The sequence below is a fragment of the Mirounga angustirostris genome, unplaced genomic scaffold (assembly GCF_029215605.1).
Source record: "Mirounga angustirostris isolate CCGP_5_RB_7025 unplaced genomic scaffold, mMirAng1.0.hap1 SCAF_10, whole genome shotgun sequence".
Classification (NCBI taxonomy): Eukaryota; Metazoa; Chordata; class Mammalia; order Carnivora; family Phocidae; genus Mirounga; species Mirounga angustirostris.
In genome coordinates, this window is record NW_026991718.1 from 52365735 (window position 1) to 52389528 (window position 23794).

General features: G+C 40.5%; 1 protein-coding gene across 2 annotated transcripts in view; it reads left to right on the forward strand.

The window, feature by feature from the left end:
• The first annotated feature begins 8269 nt into the window (after window positions 1-8269).
• GFPT1 (glutamine--fructose-6-phosphate transaminase 1) overlaps window positions 8270-23794 on the forward strand; it is a 57915-nt gene continuing 42390 nt past the window's right edge. For both annotated transcript variants that reach the window (XM_045884859.3, XM_045884860.3), the window contains exons 1-3: window positions 8270-8452; window positions 20553-20660; window positions 23007-23114. In XM_045884859.3, coding sequence (XP_045740815.1) covers window positions 8446-8452; window positions 20553-20660; window positions 23007-23114 — 223 coding nt within the window. In that variant the 5' untranslated portion in view covers window positions 8270-8445. The remainder of the gene's footprint in view (window positions 8453-20552; window positions 20661-23006; window positions 23115-23794) is intronic.

Consider the following 23794-nt stretch of genomic DNA (forward strand, 5'->3'; position numbering starts at 1 on the left):
GTGGGTTAAGCGTCTGCCTTCAGCTCAGGTCATGATCTCAGGGTCCTGGGATCGAGCCCCAAACTGGGTTCCCTGCTCAGCGCAGAGTCTCCTTGTCCCTCTCCCTCTACCCCTCACCCGTTTCTGTGCATGCTCTCTCTCACTCTGCTCTCCCTCTCAAATAAATAAAATCTAAAAAAAAAAAAAAGATAGCGATGGAAACAGGAAGAACTCCAGGATTTGTAAATGCTGGGATTTAAAGTTTATATGTTTGTCCTTTGGTTCATAGAACCAGACAGTGGGGTTGGAGAATTTGTTCCCTGAGCTATTATAGATGAATTCAGGTCAGACTCTGGGAATTGCTTTGTAGACTAGACACATTAACCTGCCCTTAAGAAGCTACAGGAAATTGAGATGAGGAGATAGAGTTAATGACAAGTCTTGGGTATGGCCATGAAATAAGTGGCTGAAGTGGGGAGTGAATTAGATTCTTGGAGGAAAGGAAATCGTGGAACTGAGAGGCCAAGGTATTGGGAAGATTTTCTGCAAAAGGGAGCAGCCATGAGAAACAGGAGGAAAGGTGGGGAAGATCTTCCTAGACATACAGAGCAGTGTAAACAGAATCTGGAAGCTGTGAAATGTATTTGGGAACTGCAAGAAGCGAAGTACGGCCTGAGTGTAAAGTGAAAGTCCTTCCCTGGAAATGGTACAGAAGCAAACAGTGGGCTGAACAGAGTGCTACAGAATCTAGTGGTGGAGGCCCTTTCAAATATCATTTCTTTTTTTTTCTTTTTTAAAGATTTTATTTTTTTGAGAGAGAGCGAGCACAAGCAGGGGGAGTGGCAGAGGGAGAATCAGACTCCCTGCCAATCTGGAAGCCCTATGTGGGGCTCAATCCCAGGACCCTGGGATCACGACCTGAGCTGAAGGCAGACACTTAACCAACTGAGCCACCCAGGTGCCCTGTCAATTATCATTTGTGATGTGACCAGGGAAGGTAGATCCCACCTCAGGGGATTAATTATAACTAATCTCAACCAGTCATTTTGACTCCTTTTCTCTTTGCCAGTCATTAGTTTAGGTGTGGGCATATGACCCAGCTCTGGCCAACGAGCTGGAAGAGAGGGTCTACTGGAGTGTTTTTAAAAGATTTTCTTCCCTGATTAAGAGAGAGAGTTAATCTATGTAAAGAGGGCCCTTTTCCCCTCGATTCTTTTCTTTCCTGTTTGGTATGCTGTAGAATGAAAACTTAATGTCAAGGCTATGACAGTCAACTTAAAATCATGATGAAAAGCCAGTCCACTGAGAATGGCAAAGAAGAAGGAAACAAGGCCTGGATTCTTGAGGACATTATTGACTTTTGAGCTAGCCCGGGAACCACCCATTTTCAGAATATCATGTGAGATAAGAGGTTTCCTTGTTTTGAACAACTACTGTTTGCAGGTGCTGTCACTTGAAGCTGGTTGCCTTCTAACAAAGAGCCTTGGTAAATCATGGAGGAGTTGGTACATTAATTTTACTGCTTTTTTTATTTGTGGCAGATGGTGCCAAATACCAATCTTAAAATGAACACAATATATTTTTAAATTAATTGAGCCACTTTTTTGATCAAAAGTTAATTTAGAAGATGGAGTTTAATCAGGTAAAAGTTTTTACTTTTGAATTTTTAAATTATACTTTATTTTCTCCTATACGGTCCACAAAAAAGGGAAGTAATCATTCACATTAAGTTGTGTTTGGTAAAAACAAAAATTAGTCCCCCAAAATGTATAAAATCTTGCAAGTATTATTGGAAAACCCTTTATGAACATGGGACATTTGAAACTAAGATTATTGGCCAAGAGTCAGCCAAACACTTGGAGGATTTTTTGCTAATGAGAATTAGGATGAAGCGCTATCCAGAATGACAAGTAAAATATTTAAAAATAGCAAACTTTCATTGGCATTCACTATGTGACAAACACTATTATAAGCACCTTACATTTATGAAGTCATTTAACCCTATGAGATCGGTAACTGTTACTGTCCCCATGAGGCACAGGGAGAAGTACGTTTTCCGTTGCCATACAACTTCAGTGGAAAAACCAGGAATATGAACCCTGGCATTCTGGCTGCAGACCCTATATTTTGTCTTAAGGGGATTAGACCCACATACCCCTCCTGAGTATTCTTACCTGATGGGGGAGAGCATTCCTTGCCTTCATAGGTGCTGCTTTCTAGTGGGCCAGAGTCTTCCATCTTTTATTTGCTCCTGACTCTAATGAGCCAAAGCAGTGGTATGTGCATATGTGTTCTTCCCCCCTACACCACCACCCTTTTTCCAGCAGTAGGAAGCTAGCTGCTCTTCAGTCCAGTGGGAATTTATATCTTCTTGGGAAAACCCAGCTTTATACTCCATTTCCCCACAACAGTTATCTATGCAATCTTGACAGGGTTCTTGTAGGCTATGCAGAAATGCCTTTGTATCACCTGAAAGAAACTAGGAAATTGTATTTTTTTTTTTTTCCTGTCACCTTACATTTCTAGTGATCTTTCAGCTCTAGGCAGCTCCATGAATGGTCTGCTTTCATTCCAGCCCTGATCACATCCTACAGAACAGAAATAGATAGGACCAGTTAATCTCATGGTTTCCTATTTGTGGACAATTTCTAGGCAGTAGAGTGAGTTTCCTTCTAGCAGAGCTAGAAAACTCTGCCCCAGGTTCTGCCTACTGGGAAAAGTTGGAGGCACCGCAGAGAGGAGTATAGGGGAATATCCTAATTCTAGTGGGAGTCCGCATCCTTTGTTCCTAAGCTTGAGGTTTCCTGGTGGGGCAGTCAAGGCTGTGTTCATCTGATGTAGTGGGCATCTTTTGTTCATGTCTTCCAGGTGTCCCTTCATTTTTTAGCAACACCTTCCCCTTTCCTTTGAGGAAAAGGAGTCTACGTGGTGCTGGGGGAACTTGCTGGCTCTCTTGTTGGCTCTGTGTGCCTCTGGTGACTCCATGTGGTGCTGGTCGAATTGTCTAATCACAGTGTCCTGCCTTCTGCCACACGAATGAGTGGGGCATAGGAGTCTGCATTGGACCCATCCGAATCCTTGCCTAGAATATGAAAAGTGAGGATGGAGGAATAGCCTCTCTCCCCTTGGACTGCAGACTATAAAGATGTGATTTCAGAGGTGTTTGAGGGTCATTTCCCTGTGCATAGGGTCAAGGAGAGAGAATCAAAGGGAGTTCTGACAATACCGTTTGTGTCCCTGGATACAGGTGTGCCTGAAACTGTACCCCTGTCCTTTCCAATGACATTAGCCAATAAATCCCCTCTTTAGCTACTTTGAGTGGATTTCTATTCTTTGTCATTAAAAGCTCTATCCTTTAGAAATTTAAAACAAATTCATATATTCAGCATTGAGAAAATCAGTAAGATCAACATTAAGTAGATGTATTAAGGTTCTCCAGAGAAACAAAATGAATTGTATCTATTTATCTAAGTATTTATTTCAAGGAATTGGCTCATGTAATTATGGAGGCTGGCAAGTCTGAAATCTTCAGGGTGGACTGTCAGACTGGACACAAGGGAAGAGCCAATGTTGCAGTTGAAGTCCAAAGGCTGAGTGCTGCCTAATTCCTTCTTGCTCCAGGGAGGTCAGTCTTGTGTTCTATTCAGGTCTTCAACTGATTGTGTGAGGCCCACCTGCATTATAAAGAGCAATCTGCTTTACTCAAAGTCCACTGGTTTAAATATTAATCTCATCCAAAGTACACTAACATCCAGAATAGTGTTTGACCAAATATCTGGGCACTGTGGCTCAGCCAAGTTGATACATAAAATTAACCATTATAGAGGGCAGAGTTTGCTTTTATCACTGACTTATTTCTGATTCCTTCTTCCATATCTTGGCCACTTCTTTCTGCATTATCATACTCAATTCCACATGCCCTTATGTTGTCCCTTTTTTGACCAGTGTCCTCAACCAAGGTGATCTGTCCAGATCTGCCTTCTTTCTGATTTCAGAATCAATTTCATCTGCATCAAAACTCTCATTTCCTCAGTGACCTTTTCATACCTGGTATCCAAATGAAAATTAACTCTATATGTAGTGTCACTGTAAAGTGTTAATAGAAGATAATGACTTACTGTAGACCTCCTGGGGGAAGGCAAGGTGCTCTGCCTCAAATATAGAAATACAGATAAGAGTTTAGGCAATGTGACAGGTAAGGAGTGGAGGTAATTTTGGACAAAGGAACTTTGTGGTCCCCTTCTAATCCCATTTTGTGATTAGTTCTCTATAGTCATGCCCTATTTAACATAGGGTTACCTTTTTAGTGCTTCCTTTCAAAAAAGAGCACATGCAAAGATGAAAAAGCATCGTAGTCCATTCTTAGGGAACTAGTTCAATATAGCTAGACCATAAGATGCTTGCTTGAGTAGAGTAGTGGGAAATGATGCTGATAGAACCGGCAGGAATGAAATCCTGGGTAACTGTGTGTGTGTACATAGGAGTCTGGACTTAATCCTGCAGTTGAAGGGTACCCACTGAATTGGAAGCAGGGAGAAACAATCAGATTTGTGTTTCTAAAGGTCATTTTGGTGTGAAGGTGTATAGGATGAATTGGGATGGTGGTGGAACCAGAGGGGTTCCCTGAAGGGGTCTTGCTGAGGCCCTGACTGGTGCCTTTTATTCTTGTGTTCACTTCTTCCATCTCATAGGCCTTAGTAGCTCCTTCTGTTTCTTCTTCCTTTGATACTTACCACCATCTTCTCTGCCCACTGGGGTACATTTCTCCACAAGACTCCCTAAAAATTGGGACATTTGTATCCCTGCTCCCCATATTCTTGTTATGCACAGGCCTTTCTTTTTTTAATTGAAATATAACGGACATATATTAGTTTCAGGTTACAACAGAATGATTGGGTATATGTATATATTGCATAACAATCACCACAATAAGTCTTGTTTACACTCATCACCAAACATAGTTACCATTTTTTTCTTATGATAAAAACTTTTTAAGATCTACTCTCTTAGCAACTTTCAAATATACAATGAAGTATTATTAACTATAGTTACCATCCTGTTCATTACATTCCCCAGACCTATAACTGAAAGTTTGTATCTAGGCATTTTTTATTATAACAATTTTATTGCTATTATTGGAATTCAGGTAAGGGATAACAAAAATTACAAACATGAGGACATTTAAAAATCTTTTTTTTTTTTTAAGATTCTATCCATTTATTTGAGAGAGACAGAAAGAGTGTGCGTGGTGCACACCCAAGTGGGGTGAGAGGCAGTGGGAGAGAATCTTTTAAGTAGACTACCCCATGAGTGGGGAGTCCCACATGGGGCTTGATCCCACGACCCTTGAGATCACAACCTGAGCCGAAACCAAGAGTCTGAGGCTCAACTGACTGAGGCACCCAGGTGCCATCCCCCTGCCCCCCATTTAAAAATTTTATAAAGCTATTTTAATTACAGTTCCTTTTCTTTAGAAATGGCAGCTGGAAACCCTAATGGCCTTCTGCCCATCAGGCTGTATGGCATGGAGGAGACAGAGCCATCAGGTTTAACAGGACAAATCTGAACAGAGAAATGGACTTAAAGAGATGATGACACCATCCTTACCATCATTCCTTTTTTTTTTTTTTTAAAGCTTAGTTAGTTCAGAACTTTTGATGAGGAGAGAAAATCCTTTCCATTTCTTCAGATGTTTGAATTAGACCCAGATGTCCCCTTTCCTTTACAGATCATTTATTTTATTCTCCAGCCCCTATTCCCAAAGGTCCAGCTAAGGCAAAGCTCTATAGAGATGGGGGTCAGACAAACAGAATTCTTTCATATTAGTGTCTTGACTGGAGCATAGTTATAAAGGGCTCTTTGTTGCATTGGGTTGGGAAAATATTGACTTTGAAAGTTTCTCTCAACCTCCTCCTTGCCATACATCCTGCTGGGCAGAAGGCCATCGGGCTTCTAGTTGGTATATCTAAAAAAAATGTGGAACCCACAGTATTATTAACTATAATCACCAAGGAGTCAAAGTGTAATTCCAGTGTTTGAACAACACCTTTGTGCACTGCTAGCAAACCTGATGATGCCACAAGGAAAGTGCCAGCAGTAGCACCAAAGTTCTCACGCTCAAACTAAAATACCATTGAACCCCTTGCTTTTCTCCTCTCTTTGTTACTTTGACTCCTTGGCAATATCACTGCAGTCTTACTAGACACCCTTAGATGAGGGTTCTGAGGCCAAGATGTACATCCACAGTCTCTTGCCTCTTGAATTAAGAAATGTGTTGTCGGGGCGCCTGGGTGGCTCAGTCATGAAGCGTCTGCCTTCGGCTCAGGTCATGATCCCAGGGTCCTGGGATCAAGTCCCGCATCGGGCTCCCTGCTCGGCAGGAAGCCTGCTTCTCCCTCTCCCACTCCCCCTGCTTGTGTTCCTGCTCTCGCTATCTCTTTCTCTGTCAAATAAATAAATAAAATCTTTAAAAAAAAAAATGTTGTCTATTAACAAACAGCTCACTGTTTTTTTTAACTTTGCTCTGGGGTCATTTAGGGGCTTAAGGGCCTGAAATATTAAAGGGCTCTTAGGTGATAAATACTTCTATTAGTTAAATGTAACATTTTTCTAGCCTCTCTTTGAGGCAAGTAATAAAAAGCATTTATTTTTTCTCTCTAAGAAAATCTGAAAAGCCCTTCCTTCGTTCACTTGATCATATAACCAGTCATAGGAAGTCAATTCCACTAATATGGCTTTTTTCACTCCTTCAAAAACATTTTTTAAAAAATATTTTATTCTTTTATTTTTTTTAAGTACTCTCTACCCCCAATGTGGGGCTCAAACCCATGACCTTGAGATCAAGAGTCGCATGCTTCACTGAGTGAGCCAGCCAGGTGCCACAAAAACATTTTGATCCGTTATTTTGTGCTAGGGTTTATACTAGGTGTTAGGTATGCAAAGGCTTGTTCTAGCCTCAAGAAACAGCCTAGGAGGGAAATACACACACACGCAATGTCAGAAGTATATTGATTTAAAGGGGGCAGGTCAAAGAATGAGAGCTTAATCCATGTCCCTAAGTCTGTCTAGGGAGAAAAAAATACGTTTTTCCCAATGGGGTGGGGATTCCACGAAGAGTAACTAATGTGTACAAAATATTTGAGAATGTTGGCGCAGTAGGGAAACGGTGTAGCGTTGTTGGAGTGTAAAGGGCTGGAAGGTGGGGTAGGAAGACAGCAATCGTGTGAGGTAAGCCCAGGTAACTAGGGTCATAAGTCCATGCCATGTTCTGTATGCCAATCAAGTTTTTATTTGATCCTAATCTAGAGCCATTAATAGTTACGATAACTATCTACATTTGACTAAAGATACCATTTAAATCTTCCTAGAGCAAATGCTTGGATAATAAATTCCCAGAAACATCATCGCTCTCTGATTAAGTCTCTCTTGGCAGGAGTGGTGCATTAATTCACAGAATGAATCGTCAGTGAGTCAAATGTAAGGCTGTCAAATCTGGGCAATTCCTAGTCTTCTCAGGTGGGCCATCAGAAGTCCGGGCCAGAAGTTTCACAAGCCCAGGAGCACAGTGTTGTATCGTTGAGCTTTACCTTCCCCCCACCCCCGAATCCGCTCTGCCAAAATCTGGGGGTTAGGGAGGCAATGAATGGGAGTGGGGTGGGGTGCGGAGGGCGTTAGAGGCCAAGCATATTACACAGAGCTTAAGTCCGGAACTGAATTGCCCGTCACCAGAAAGACTGGACGAACCTGAACGGCGCTTTACATCAAGAATTTTGGTTCCCCTTTCCTCCCTACCTCATTCAGTTTTCTTTGCAATTTTTCTTCAGCCTTATGTCCCTTTCCAGCCTGACTTGTTTATTTGTTCCCCAGAACCCCCTTTTCAGGCCTCCCTCTTTCTTCCCCCTTTCTCCGCCGCTTCGTAGCCTGGGGCCTTGGGTTGCATTGGGCGCGTGCTCCAATGCTATTTGCTTTGCTGACGATTCCATCCTCCTCTTTCCTTAACGTTCCGTCTTTCCCTGCCAGCCGCCGAGTTTCTTCCTCCCCCACGGCGTGGCTCCTCCAGCTGCTCGCCCGGGGGCCGGGCAGCTCCAGTAACCCCAAGCGGATGCGGCGGCCGGCTGCTGCCACGTCTCCGCCGCCAGCAGGCCAGCGCCTGCGTGGGCTCGAGGGCGGTGCGGGGCGGGGCGGGGAGGCGGGAGCTGCGCGTGAGCGGCGCGGATGCGGCCCAATGGGATCCGCGGGAGGCGGCGGCGGCGGCGCGCTGCGCGCCGAGGGGCGGGGCCCGTCGGCAGTTGCTGGCGAGCCCGGGAGGCCGAGAAGGCTGTCGTTCCTTCGGCCGTCGCATCCCCGAGGGAGTCGTGTTGGCTTGCCCCGGGCCCCCAAGCTCGCCGATCGCCCCTGAGGCTCGTGTGTGCGCTCCCGACCTCGCCAGCCGTTCGCCGCTCGCCCGGGGACCGTGCCTTTTGCATCATGTGTGGTAAGGGGGCTGCGGGCGGGGGGCGTGTTGCGGGGCGGTGCTGGGGTGCGGTGCGGGCGCCGCCGAGGCCGGAGGTGCTGGCGGGAGCCGGAGTGTGAGGGTGTGAAGTCTGGGTGCTGGGTGCGGAGGCCGGCCTCTGCGAACGGGATGGGGGTGGTGGACCTAGGAGGGCACCTGAGAGGAGGGCGGGCTCTAGAGTGGATCTGGGGGGCCAAAGGGGGCGGTTTTTCGCGGAGAAGGGAACCAAAATGTAGATAGATGTCTTGGAAAAGGAGAGAGAGCCGAGGAAACTGAGGTGTGGAGCGGTTTGCCTTCAAGAGTCCGTCAGGTGAGTGAGGCAACCTGTGGAACATCAGGTGAGATCGCTTGAACTTATCTTCCTTTCTTCTAGGTTTTATTTTTTTTAAAAAAATACTTATTTTTAGTTGCTTTCTTTCGGGCAGGCCCAATAGAAACAGAACTATATACAGCTGGAATTATAGTGGCATTCCACATAATCTTACTTCCTGCCACCCCCTGTCTCAGCAGAAACCATTGCTAATCAATAACTTGGTGAATGGGCTTAGACCTAATCCTGTGGTGGAAGAGGCCCGAAAGTGACCGTAACATGCGTTATCACGTGCACGTGCACCCATTTAAAACACCTATGAACAATGTTGGTCCACATTTAATAAATGTTTTACCAAGAGCAGTTAGAACATATGTCCTTTTATTCCATGTTTCAGGACTTAGTAGTTTTAATATTCCCTAAAACTGTTAGTAAAGGGGATTGTCAGAATTATATCTGAAATGATTGATAAACTCCAAAATAGGTATTTACTTGGCCATTGTCGGTGGAAAGTATTCCTGCACTTTTATTGAAATTTACAGCTAACCTTACGCCTGGAAGAAGGAACGTTTTTTTAAGGGAAGTAGGATTGTAATAGAATTGAAGCTATCTGGGAAACTTATTCTTCACAGCCTTTTGCAAGAATATCCTGGGGGGAAGTGGCTTGTACTCATTAGTGTATATTTTTCTTGTATTTAACTTTATGATAATTTCAGCTTCTGAAAATGAGCAGGTTTAAGTTTAGAGTAGCTTAAAAAAAACACTCAAAACAGAAACATCTATAAATAGTATCTGAAATTATTAGATTAGAGCTGACTTTGGAATCAGTTATACTTTTGCTGTGCCTAGTTAGTAGAGTGGTTTCGAAAAACATTATTTAGGTTGTAGCTGCAAAGTAGTGAATTTGCAAACTGGTTAATCCCCAAGATGCTTCATTTGGTAATTAACTTTTCCTAAATGATGAGGTGTGTGCCTAGTTAAGTACATGGCTTTCTGGTTGCGGGTCATTTCCTCTTCTTCATCTTGTTTCGGAAAAAAAAAAAAGTACCATAAAAGAAAAAATCAGATTTGCTTTAGAAAGGTTCAGATAAGGATGAGGCTTTGGGGTGGAGACTAGATAAGTAGGAGTTTTCACGCAGCCAACATCCCCATTTCATAGAGTTTTACTGCTGAGGAAACACACCAGTTATAAAGAAATAGTATTTGAAACATTTCCAAGGTCCTGCTTTTAACCCAGAACAGTTTTGCATGATTCCAGGAATAGAGTTCAGAATTTATTTCCTCTTTAATGTAAATTCTGAAACTTAACTGTTAAAAGAATGACTTATTTCTTTTCTTTTTTTTTTTTAAGATTTTATTTATTTGACAGAGACACAGCGAAGAGAGGGAACACAAGCAGGGGGAGTGGGAGGGGTGAAGCAGGCTCCCCGCTGAGCAGGGAGCCTGATGCGGGGCTCGATCCCAGGACCCCGGGATCATGACCCGAGCCGAAGGCAGACTCTTAACGACTGAGCCACCCAGGCGCCCCTGACTTATTTATTTTCTTCCCATATCTCAATCATTGAAATAAAATTTCTAGGCAGAGGAAGTGAGTGGGAATGAGATTAGATAGGAAAATTTAGAGGTTTACCTTCTTTTTCATTTTAATTTAATTCCAGTGTAGTTAACACAGTGTTACATTAGTTTCAGGTGTACAGTGTAGTGATTGAAGGATTCCATACCTCACTCAGGGATCATCATGGACAAGTGCCCTCCTTAATCTCCATCACCTATATCACCCATCCCGGACCCATAGAAGTTTACCTTCTGATTACCTGCTGCCTATTCCAAGTTTTTCTAAAAGATTATTTTGTTTCAACACTGTACAGTGTTGAAACAGAAGAATGAAGGCAGAAAATTCTGTGATATGCTTTTTCCAATCAGATATACTGATAAAACTGTCATAATGTTTACCAGCTTATGTTGGGATGTTAATAGTGTTAATCAGGAAAAAAAAAAAGATTCTGCAGTCAAGTAAATTTGGGAAGCAATAGATTAAACAGTGTTGAACTGGCTTTTTTTTTTTTTTTTTTTTTGGAAGGTTTCTTGGAACCTTTAGTGGGCTAATAAGTGTTGTAAATCTCCCAGAGAAGAAGAATAATGTGCCTGTTTTCCAAATTTATTTTATCTTCCTCTTATTCTTGGTTCTTTAGAATACACTTTGTCCTTTTTTGTTTGTACTACCTTTTGTTTTGGTGAGAGAATGGCAAGTCACTTAATCTACCCACAGCTTTTAACAGATTGTACTATTGTGGTTTTTTTTGTTTTTTTGTTTTTTTTTTTTAATAAATGTAGGGTTATACTGTTCTTTTTTTCTTTTGATTTTTTTTATTACTCAAAACTGCATTTTTAAATTTAGCTTTCTGACTCTGTGCTTGTTCCTTCAACACGTTCAAAACACTGTTCTCCTCAGTAAGCCCAGCATGCCTGATCCAGTCACTGACACAACACACATGGAATCACCGCAGTCTCTACTGATGTGTTTTTTCCGTCTTAGACAACCTCATAAGAACTGTAAGTCTCACAGCACAAGTGCCTCGAAAGTTGGCCTGGGCACATGCCACATGTGGATTTTGGTGCTTTTCCAACCTCCTTGGTATAAAGGTAAACAGTCCTATTACCAGGGGTTTGGGACAGCCTAGTTTTGTTAGAGGCTGTATTTTGGACAGCCTATGATGGTATGTCAAACATGGGACCATTCTTGGGGCGCCTGGGTGGCTCAGTCGTTAAGCGTCTGCCTTCGGCTCAGGTCATGATCCCAGGGTCCTGGGATCAAGCCCCGCATTGGGCTCCCTGCTCTGCGGGAAGCCTGCTTCTCCCTCTCCCACTCCCCCTGCTTGTGTTCCCTCTCTCGCTGTGTCTCTGTCAAATAAATAGATAAAATCTTTAAAAACAAAACAAAACAAAAAAACATGGGACCATTCTGAATGCCTCTAGACATTGTCCCTGGAAGAGCGGGTATACCCTCTGATCCAATGGTGTATATAAATGGAATTTTTGTGAATGGAGCCATATTTAAAAGCAGTAGGGGAGCTTATAATTTAAAAGTATCCTGAAATGAATCCTTAAAAAGATTTTTGTAATAATACTATCTAATAGCTTTGGAGGTAATTGAGGGATGCTGAGGCTGGCTATTAGGATAAATCGTAAAACCAATTCTATTAACATATCCTTGGAAATCATACTGGATATAAAGTAGTTGTGAAAGAAAATAATTTATTGCTTAATAAGTATTTCCTCAATTGTGTTCCCTGGAAAGAGAGAAGTTAATAGGTGCTGGTTATGAGCAATAGAAGGTGGGAAAGAGTTTTATAACACAAGTGTGGGAAATTCTGCTTTTGGAGATTCACAATTAGCAAGATTAAAGTTTCTAGAAAGTTCTACAAATAAACCTGTTAACTTTAACTCAGTATTTCTTAAACCTTTAATTATGGAACATTTCACCTTATCTCTATTTAGCATCCTGCAAAATAATGTTCTCTTTCTGTGGTTTAGGATTTTTTTTTTTTTTTGTATGTTAAGAGTATGTTTATAAAGGAATTTTTGACTGTACATTTCAAGTACCTAGAAAGCATTAGAAGATATTTGAAGTGATGGCTTTATATAGTTGGTGCTTTGTCCTTTGGAGAGATGACTAACATAAGGGAATTGCCTTCAAGGAATTGCTGTCTGGTTGAAGGAAACCGTGAATATGCAGATGCAACACAAGGCATGCAACAGGTGTGAGTGTTAGTAGGCATTTCTTGTTCATTGTTCATTGCCATGTTATGGTCTACAAGTGGGTTGAATAGAAATTCAGAGACTAGTTAGGGGAGGAATGTTCCAGGTAATGGGGCAGTACCTTTTTTTTTTTTTTAAGTAATCTCTACACCCAGTGTGGGGCTCGAACTTAATAATCCCAAGATCAAGAGTCGCATGCCCTGTGGACTGAGGCAGCCAGGCGCCCCAGCAGCAGTACTCTTAGGTTGAGGAATAGTGCCAGCTGGTAGAGAATTAGTGCGCTGTGAGAGATATCATTGGTGGCATTTACCCAGCAGTGAATGGAAGCAGAAATAGGTTGAGAACTGTTGCGATGGGGTTTGAAAGAAGTAGTAAAAATTCCAGGAAAAGGGGCCAAAGAACAGTGATTAGAGGCAGAAGAGTTCCAAAGTAGTGTATTGACTTGGACAGAATCTACAGAAGTAGAAGATCATTCATGTTTAATATTGCAGAGAGAAATTAATTGCATTTGGCTGTAAAGAAATGATTAGAGAAGTTGAATATATGAAGGCAGAGGAACCTGAGTTTGTGTTGAGGAGGAGGGCATGCATACCAGCAGAGGAGGGAGTATTGTGGAACTGAGGTCCCCTGATAGAGTTGAAAAGTTGAGTTCTAGAGCTGTGGTTCTTGACCTATAAGCTGTAAAGTTATTATTGGTTTTCACTGATTGATTCATACTCTAAGCATTGTCTGTAAAGTTGTACAGAAGTTGTTCTAGATCACTGGATAATTAAAAATTCAACCCACTATTGTGTAGGATCCTCAAAATATTTTGATGTAATAAAAGGTTCTGTTTTTAGACAGTTGAGGAATCACTTATCAAGAGTTACAGGTAGGAGAGACTGGCTTCAAGGAATAGTGTGTGAGATATATTTCTTTATTTCGAGCTCATAGTGAAGGATAAGGCACCCTGGAGTGGGTTTGCCCAGAGGGAGGGCCCTGTGCCTTAGATGTTCCAGTGGTGTCTGGTGAGCTCTTTTTGGCCCTTGAAAATCCAGGGGAGAGTGTTGTGGATCTCTCACCAGGCTGTATCTGTATCCACAGCATGTCTCCAGGGTGAACAGCCTCTGGCATGTTGGAACAATGTAGGAAGGGTGAGAGGGTATATACTGTTAAGATGAAGATGAAAGCTTCAATTCTGTGAGAATCTACCAGAAATTGAGAAACTGGGAAGAGAGACATGGAGTAGTCTAGATTCTAGTTTTAGAATAATATCTGGGGAAGTTTGAAAGTTGGACAAGCAGTGAATTAATAGGATTGGCCGGCAGTTGGGAGGGCCCATACAAAAGTGGGCCTGAAATGGATGGATGGACTTGAAGTGGATGGACTCTGATGTAGGCCTGCTCAGGGACTCGGGAGTAAGAGCATGGTGGGCCCAGAGGGGCTGACTTGTCAGGATGCTGGAAAGTTGTGGTCCAATGGGATTGGTTAGATGGAAGCGGGAAAGATGGAGTGTTTGAAGGGTTGTGAGCAGGAAGTGCATGCTTTTTCTCAGGAAAGAGGATGCCGTAGGTAGGCTGTGAGGGAGTGTGTAATTAGAGATGTCAGGGTTTGAACAGTGCTTTGAGTTCCAGAGTGTTAAATGTGCAAGAGAGAAGGGTTATGGAGTTCCTTCCAGTGGCAATGTGTATTTACAACAAAGTAGGGGACACTTGAACCAGCATTTATAAATAGGGAAAAGATTTTAAATAATTAAACACTAATAATTGAAATTCCTCATTGTGTCACTCTAAATGTTATAATTTTTTCTTGGTGTTTTTAGGATTGTAGAAAACATAATCTCAGTATTTCCTGTTTTTAAAGGAACCTTGTGTGTAGGATATGCCTCCATGATTAGAGTATTGAATATATTTTATGATAAGCATCAAGTTTTGATGTGTATACGTTTAATTGCAGCATTGTTTGTAATTACAAAGAGTTAGAAAAACCTCAACAGGAGGGAAATGATTAGGTAAAATAAATCTATTATGGAGTAGTACGCAGCCGTTAAATAGAATAAGGTGGATGTGTATATACTGACATAAAAAGATATCCAACATTTTAAGTAAAAGAAACAATATATATAGAGTCATCACATTTATGTGTTAAAAAAAAGTGCCCTCTAAAACCATGTACATCTAGCTTTATATATGTATAGCTAAAGGACTGTACATATACGTAGGTTCATAGCTGAGGGATTGGGACAGTTTGTGTGGGATTAACAGTAGATACCTCCCTTGTATGGAGATGGAAAAAAGATAGAAAAAGGAGAAAAAGGAGATTTTCACAATTTTTTTAAAAAAGATTTTATTTATTTTATTAGAGAGAGAGCACACAAGCTGGGGGAGCAGAAGGCAGAGGGAGAGGGAGAAGCAGGCTCAATCCAAGACCCTGGGATCATGACCTGAGCCACAGGCAGACACCTAACCAACTGAGCCACCCAGGTGCCCCAGATTTTCACAGTTTATTCGATAGCATTTGTGTAATTTGAATCTTTAAAGATGATAATGAATGAAATAGAACTTGCATTATAAGAAAAATTTAAAAATGAAAGTTAAGTGGCATTGCAGATGGATTTTGATTCAGAAACTAAAATTTACAGAATGAATTTGAACACTTATCACTGATAAATTATAATGTCTGAGGTCTCAAAATATTGAAGTTGTCAAGGGAAAAATATGTAAAAGTATTCTTATTTACAAGGACATAAATTCAACCAGGCATATGATCTTTAATAATTTAATTAGCTAAGTTGCATTCAGTTTTCATTTCAGGAAGGTTTAATGGCCTTTCAACCAAGTGTGTGTATGATCCAGGTCGTGTCTGAATATTTTGTTAGGCAAAGTGCTCATTATTGCTTTCATGTTGTTGAATTTAAGTTGCAGTTTTCCAAGAATGATGCCTGTAGGAGCAAACATCTGCATCATTTAGGGAGATACTTACTTCAAGAATATTCCATTAATAAGAAAACTTACATCCTGGAAGCGTGTGGTGATGTAGAAGTGGAAAATCTCCTGCGCTCTGTACAGCTACTGTGTGTGGTATTGGAGCAATTAACCCAAGAGCTGTAGAGAGTTGATTTTTAGGCTTTTAGTAGTTAACCTAAAGCAGAGCTGTTTATGGGAGGTTTGAGAAGACAAGTCAAAGACCTAAAATGGGGTTCGTTCTAGTGATTTCTACTCTAATAAGCACCATTTTGAGTTATGAATGCCTCCCTTGTGAACATGCCCTGCATGCCTGATTGGCTGGTTATTTGCCATTATATTTTCCCAGCTACCCCATGAACACACATAACCCACTAATCTTATTAGGTGCACTGTTTAGGGGTCACGGGTCAACAGTCTTGGCAAGGGGCTGGTCTGTTAAATTGACAGATTCAGTCTCTTCTTTATCTCTCATTTCTCTAAGCAAGGATGATTTAGATTTATCCCCTCCCCCCTCCCTCCTCCCCCCTCCCCCCGTTTTTTCTTCACCCAACTCTGTTACTTTTTCTTAGAAAACTTCTCTACATAGGTTGTCCTTTTCTTCCTTTCAATTCCTGTCTGGCTATATAGGGAGAAATGTTGCTCCAACTTCTTCCTCTGTTCCTCCTCTTCTTTTCTTTGTTCCAAGAGTGAACCAAAAAATGACAGTGATGATTATAGATAATAGTAGTGCTTCCTCTCAAGGAAAAGGCAGGTTTTGAGTTGGAACATGATATATGGTATTTTATTGAATCTAAGATGCCACTGATTGGGAAATGCACCATTATTTTATAGATCAAAAAGAAAGAGAATATGAATGTCTTAAATTCAACACTGTCAATATCTGAAAAAGTATTCTGAAGATGCTTTCAGAATATGATAGGCTAGATGATCTAATTATCTTTACCAGTGACAATTTTAACATCACTAATAAGGGACCTATGGACAATATAAAATGCATACATACATTGTGAATAATTCTTGCTTCCATACTTAACTCAATCAAGTCTTTAGATCTATCTTCCAGTCTACAGGAAATAGAAGGAATAGAGGAATTGGTTAGACTATACTGTGTGGAAACAGTTAGACATAGCCGGAAGGTGAGACATTCAACAAGAAAACTGGCCTCAGCTTACCAGTAAGTCAGTGTCTTGGGGAAAACAGGGCAGTAGGGGAGAGACCATTCTGGATTCAAAGAGACTTTTGAGACATAGCAATCAAATGTGAGGTATGATCCTTTATATCCTAGAATGAACAAATCAGCTGTAAAAGACTTTTTATAATAGGGAAATTTTATTTTATTTTTTTAAAGATTTATTTATTATTTGAGAGAGAGAGGGAGCGAGTACAAGCGTGAGCAGGCGGGGGGTGGGCAGAGGGAGAGGGAGAAGCAGGCCCCTCACGAATCAGAGAGCCTAACGTGGGGCTCAAGCCCAGGATCATGACCTGAGCCGGTGGCAGATGCTTACCTGACTGAGCCACCCAGGTGCCCCAGGGAAATTTTAAATATGAACATTGTATCAGGTGGTGGTAGCATTATCTTCTTAGGTATGATAATAATACAATTTTGCGGGGCACCTGAGTGGCTCAGCCTAAGCGTCTGCCTTCGGCTCAGGTCATGGTCCCAGGGTCCTGGGATTGAGCCCCACGTTGGGCTCCCTGCTCAGTGGAGAGCCTGCTTCTCACTCTCCCTCTGCCTGCCACTCTCTCTTAAATAAAATCTTTAAAAAAAAAAATGCAATTTTGCAGAAAAATGTCCTCAAATTTTATATGTTACTTTGCTTTTATTCTTAACAGAATACAATTGACCCTTGAACAACATGGGGCTTGGGGTGCCTACCCTCACCCCCCTGCAGTGGAAAATCCGAGTGTAACTTTTGACTCCCCCAAAACTTAACTACTCATAGCCATGTGTTGACTGGAAAGCTCACCAATAATATAAAGCTCAACCAAAAACATTAATACATGTTTTGTGTGTTACATGTATTATATATTGTATTTTTACAAAAGCTAGAGAGAAGAAAATGTTATTAGGAAAATCATAAGGAAGAGAAATACATTTACAACACTGTACTGTATTTATGGAAGAATTCACACATAAATGGACCTGTGCAGTTCAAACCTGTGTTCAAGGATCAACTGTACTCTGAAAATAATAAGGCTCTTCACCAGGTTTCCAATTTTAATTTGGTAGATACACTGTACACAGAACAAAATCATGTAAATGTTGTAACAAAGAAATGAGGCCCAGAAGTGTAGTGTATATAGGTATTTAAAAAATGTCAAATTCAGCTGGAATAGTTCTAAAGCAATCAGAAGAATTTTCAGAAACTACAGAACATCTAGCAGGCAAGGACTGTAGATGTCCTCAAATGTCAGGCAATATGTCGCCCTTGTGCTGTCACTTTCCACTTCCTAGTAATACGTGTTGCTGATCAATCATGGTTTTCCTTCCTGTTTAGGAAATGGGGCCACTGGATCAATGTTTTCTACAGCCACTACCAATTAATAACTTGGTACTTGCTGTGAAACCTCAGTCAAACCCATTCATTTTGCAGAGCGGAAGCCGAGGCAGGGTGGTATGGTGGAAGGTTTGAGGACATACATGAGTTAAAAGAGTCACAGGATTTCTTCAGTGCCAGAGTACTTCATGAGCTAACAGATGTTTAGTGTGAATTTTATTAGTTTCTCAAATAGTTACCATTTTGGAAGTTTGTTTGGAGTTGGGTATTTAGAAGATCCCTTTTGCCATGAAATGATGCTCAGGATCTCAAGAGCAGCACTCTAAGCCAGTGTAAACCAGAGACTGAAGTTAGAAACAGTATCGAAGTTGAATGCTATTACTGAGTTCCATGTATTGGATATCGTGAATTTAATATTGCATCACTCTGAATTTTCTTTTAAAAAAATGTGTTGAGTCTCTAATTTGTCTTAAGAACAGTTGGTTTTATATCAGCATTTAAATTGACTTTTTAAAAATTGTTATTCACTTATTATATTTACTCTTTAGTTCTCCATATGTATTACTTGTACCATCATAATTACATTTCTTAAAAAAAGAGAGATGACTTAGTAGTGAGTTTTCTGGTTTGTGCTGCATTATTGGGATTTGGCAACTCTGGATTTCCTCTTCAGGATTTCCTAGAGCCCCTCAGATGGCAAACAGTTCCTAGCAGTGTAATGTGTTTTATTGTTTAATGACTTTCAAATGAGCTTGGTTGTATCCTCCTTTAGCAGATTATTTAGCTGATGCTCATCACTGTGGTAGAGAGTAGACTAGTTGAGAATCAGTGTTTCATTAGATCATTTATATTACAGTCTTATTTTGGGAGAAGATTCATCTTCTGTGAATTCATTTAATCTGTATCAAATGCCAGTGACCCGTGGTGGGGGAAAGTGTAGACCACATAGAAGTTTCATTTATAGTCGGGTTATTAGTTGAGTTCATTTTCCAGATATTTATGAAGGCGTAGCAGTGACAATAGGAGCCACAGCCCTCATGCAGGGTTGTGGTGCTGTGCAAGTGACGTGCTTGTACATGATAACTTAAAAAAATCTTTACAAATGTAAGGCTTTAAAAAAAAAATGAATGGGGCCACCTGGGTGGCTCAGTTGGCTGAGCGACTGACCCTTGGTTTTGGCTCGGGTCGTGATCTCATTGGTTGTGGGATTGAGTCCTTCGTGGGGCTCCACACTCAGTGGGGAGTCGGCTTGAAGATTCTCTCCCCGATTCTCCCCCCACTTACTCGTCTGCTTGCTCTCTCAAATAAATAAAATCTTTAAAAAATAAAAATAAATATATGCACAAAATACAGGATTTCTATAGTGTTTGGTCTCATACTGCCTTTTTTGGGAAAGTTCAGACAGTTGTTTTCATTTTGTTTTGGATTGTAGTGTTAAATGTGGAGTTCCTTTTTTTTTTCTGAAGAGCATGATAGTTTATCTGAAAAAACTGCACTGTATCAATCATGGTGATCATGCACATGATGGCTTTTTGTTGGATATTGACATTATGGTATTTTTTTTTTTAAGAATTTATCTATGAGAGAAAGAGAGAGTGAACGTGCACATGCATGAGCAGGGAGGAGAGGGAGAAGCAGGCTCCCCACTGAGCAGGGAGCCCAATGTGGGGCTCGATCCCAGGACTCTGGGATTATGACCTGAGCCGAAGGCAGATGCTTAACAACTGAGCCACCCGGGCGCCCCATGCTGCTGTTTTTAAAATGTGGATTTCCTTTACCTGGGTTCTGCCTATTTGCTTTTCTGGTTCAATTCACATTGTAGTACTAGTCCTTTTATTCTAGTTTTGCTTTTCCAAATAAGTGCTCCTTTTTTATGAATTCTCAATAGGTGTTAACATTTATCATAATAGTTGTTTATCTTTTGGTAGTATCTGGTGAACAAATGATTCATCTAACAAATGCCATTTTCCCTTATGAGGATTATATAAATATTTTAGTCCATTTTCCCCTATTATTAAATTATTTTGGTTGTATTTTTCACATCATTAATATTTATTTATGTTTATTCTTATATGTTACTGATACCATAATCATTGGAAATAAGAATAATTATTCCATCTGCCTAGTTTTGTAGGGTCCATGTGTTGCTTAAAATACTTATTTCAGAAAATGTTTTCCTTTAAACAGTGCTCAGTACATAAAACATAAACCACAAATTTGTTGATTGGTTAAATTTTTTTTTTTGATTGGTTAATTTTTGAAGTTAAATTTTACTTGACAAAGTGGCAGTGATGGAAGATATGTGACTAGCCTTATAAGCTTCTTTGCAAACGCTAAACATTTATTTTGACAGTTTTGCTTCAGTCTTTTATACTAAGGAGAAATACCCCTTTGTAAAAGTTTCACCACCTTTAAATAATTTGAAGTGATAATTTTTCTTTTTTAAAGATGACTCTAGCTTCATATTTCTGCACATCTTAGACATAATTGTGCAAATTAGGATTTTTTCATAATTATGTCAATTTTGCTTCATTAGTCATATTTTTTATTAAATATTTGTTCATTTGCAGGTATATTTGCTTACTTAAACTACCATGTTCCTCGCACAAGACGAGAAATCTTGGAGACCCTAATCAAAGGCCTTCAGAGACTGGAGTACAGAGGATATGATTCTGCTGGTATTTCCTTTTAAAAAAATATAAGTTTTGCATGATTCTTGAATCTAAATAAAGAGGTTTTTTTGTATGTTTTAGTTGACTAGATTCTTTAGTAATATCTATTTTGAGTAAACCTAAAAACAAGAATTTTTGTCCTTTGTCATGTTTAAAGGGTTTATACATATAATTTCAGTAGTGTTACCATTTCTACTACTTCTTAAGGATATCTGCCTTTGTTAAGAATGTTACTGTAAAAACATAAATCACCTGGGGCATTTTCATGGTAGAACACAGTTCTTGAAGGCCTTATTTTATAAATTATCTTTTTTCTTTCCTGTAATTTCTTTTTCTCCAAGGATTCCCTGATGTTGGCATATACACTTAACCTGAGATTCTTCTACCTTAAATAAATGACAAAGCAAATAAAAATAACTTTTTGTTAACTTTGTGTTCTACTCTGGCTCCTTTCCTTAACTGTGTCAGGGGTCCCCGCGACCGCCCTTGGTTCCGGTGACTCCTGAGGACGACTGAGCATACAGTGGAACTCAATAGCTATGATTTATTACAATAAAAGAATACAAAGCAAAATCAGCAAAGGGAAATGGTGCATGGGGTGAAGTCTGGAGGATAATGAGGCACAAGCTTCTGAGAGTTCTCTCCAGTGGAGTGACACAGTGTGTGCTTAATTCCCCAGCCAGTTGTGACAATGTGTGTGAAATGTATATCAGAGAAGCTCATTAGTCACTCAGTGCCCACGCTTTTATTGGAGGCCGGTCACATAGACACCCTCTGCCTAATGCGTACCAAAATTCTAGACTCCCAGAATGGAAGCACATGTTCAGCATAAGCCACATTGTTTGCACAGTTAGGTGCAGTAAGCCATTCTTAATCAGTTAGGTAACCGTCATGAAATCCAAGTTCCCAGACGCCAACCAGGGGCCAACTTTGCAAGCAGACCTTTCTAAGGAAAATGGTGTCAGGCTTGCTCTGTTAAGTCTTTATTCTTGATATGGCCAAATGTAATAGATGTTTGTTTTGTATGACTTTCCTCGGTTAATAGAAAGTGAACTCTTCAGCTCGTTTGTTCTTAAAATTCTCTCCTTCCTTAGCTTCTCTGACAACACATATTCTCTTCCTAACATGCTGATTCTTTTCTGTCTGCTTTGAGGGTTCTTTTTCTTCCACTTTTTGCTTAAATTTTAATGTTCTTTCAAGATTGTTTCCTAGGCCCATTTTTCTTACTTTGTATCTTCATGGGTGAGCTCTGACTTCATCAACCTCCTATATGTCAGTGACTTATAACCCACATGAATTTCCAAGCCGCAGACCTGTATTTCCAACTGCCCCTTAGAAATTTCTTCCTGGAGAAACCATGATACTGTAAACCTTGCACATCCGGAACTGAACTGAATACACTCCCCATTCTGTTCTTTCTGTGTTCCTTTATTCAGCAATCATTCAACAAGTGAGCCTAGGAGGTATCCTAGACTCAGGCTGCATTCTCACATTGCATCCAGACAGTTCTACCCTCCATATCACTGATCTCTGTCTTCATCACCACCGTTTGGTTCACGTGGCTATAGCTAGATCTTTTTTTTTTTTAAAGATTTTATTTATTTGACAGAGAGTGAGAGCAGGAACACAAGCAGGGGGAGTGGGAGAGGGAGAAGCAGGCTTCCAGTGGAGCAGGGAGCCTGATGTGGGGCTCGATCCCAGGACCCTGGGATCATGACCTGAGCTGAAGGCAGACGCTTAACGACTGAGCCACCCAGGCGCCCCTATAGCTAGATCTTCTGACAGCTGGTTTCTTCTTCTCTTTCTCCCCTTCAGTCTGTACTCTGTTTCCAAAGAGAGTTTTTGAAACATTTTTGCCATGTGATTTCTTGATTTGAAACTACTCAGTGCTTTTCCAGTACCTTCAGGTCACTTTTTCAAATTCTTTAGGAACTTAAGTAGAATTTTGAGAAGTGTGTTTCCTGATGTTCCTTCCTTCTTCCCCTTCTGAAGTGGGTGCTGACCTTCTGTGTTTCTCCATTGTGCTCCAGTTGTCACCCAACCTGTAGGACTTGTTTTTCTTTTTAAACCTGTCGCACTTTTATTATAACTCAAACCCACACTGTGTATTGTAATTATTTTTTCCCTGTCTTCTGAATAGACTGTTAGAAATTTGAGGGAAACAATGGAGTTATTTTCATTTTTGTTTCTAGCAGCTATTGTGTTTCTTGACATATAATAATAAGTTATCAGTAAATGTGAATTGATGAACAAATGAATTAGATGAAAAAATAACTTTTAATTAAAAATTTTGCCTCACGATGATAATCTAAGTAAGTTTCTAAATCTTGCTTTTCTGCCTCGATGATTTAGGTGTGGGAGTTGATGGAGGCAATGACAAGGATTGGGAAGCCAATGCCTGCAAGATCCAGCTCATTAAGAAGAAAGGGAAAGTCAAGGCACTGGATGAAGAAGTTCACAGTAATGTACTTAGTTTGAATTTTGTCCCCCCTCCCCTCCCTTTGCTTCCTTCTCCCTTCCCTACCAAATTCTCTTTCTTCCCATATTTTGGGGTCCATTTTAAGTATAGTGGTATTTAAAGTTGAGGAGAGGGAAGAAAGGTAGTTTTGTTACTGTCTCTACTAGTGTACAATGTACCTTAGTTTCAGAAATGACCATATTAACTGGGGAAGGAAAATAGGTACATTGTGTTCATAGCAAGCTCAGTATCCTAAAATGAAGTAAACACCATTCCTGAGGAAGGACCTTTCATAGGACAAAAGGTATTTTTAGTGGTGCCCTTATTCTAGTGTCTTCACTTGGTTGTCTTCACTTTGGAGTAAATGCCTCCTTTGGACATATAGTCAGTTTAGATGACTGTTTTTAGTAGATCTGATATAATCAGGTAAGTGTCATGTTTTTCCTTCAGGATTTTCTTCCCTGGCATAAAGTACTTGTCCAGAGATACATGCTTCATTAAAGAGGATATACTTCTCAGTATTTAGTTCATAACATTATGCTTATACGTTTTAATTTGTCACAGGAAACTTAAAAACAAAAGCTTTGAAGTAAATTGACTGAAAAAAAAAAAAACCATTTAAAAAAAATTTTCCATAGGGGTGCCTGGTTGGCTCAGTCGGTTAAGTGTCTGATTCTTGATT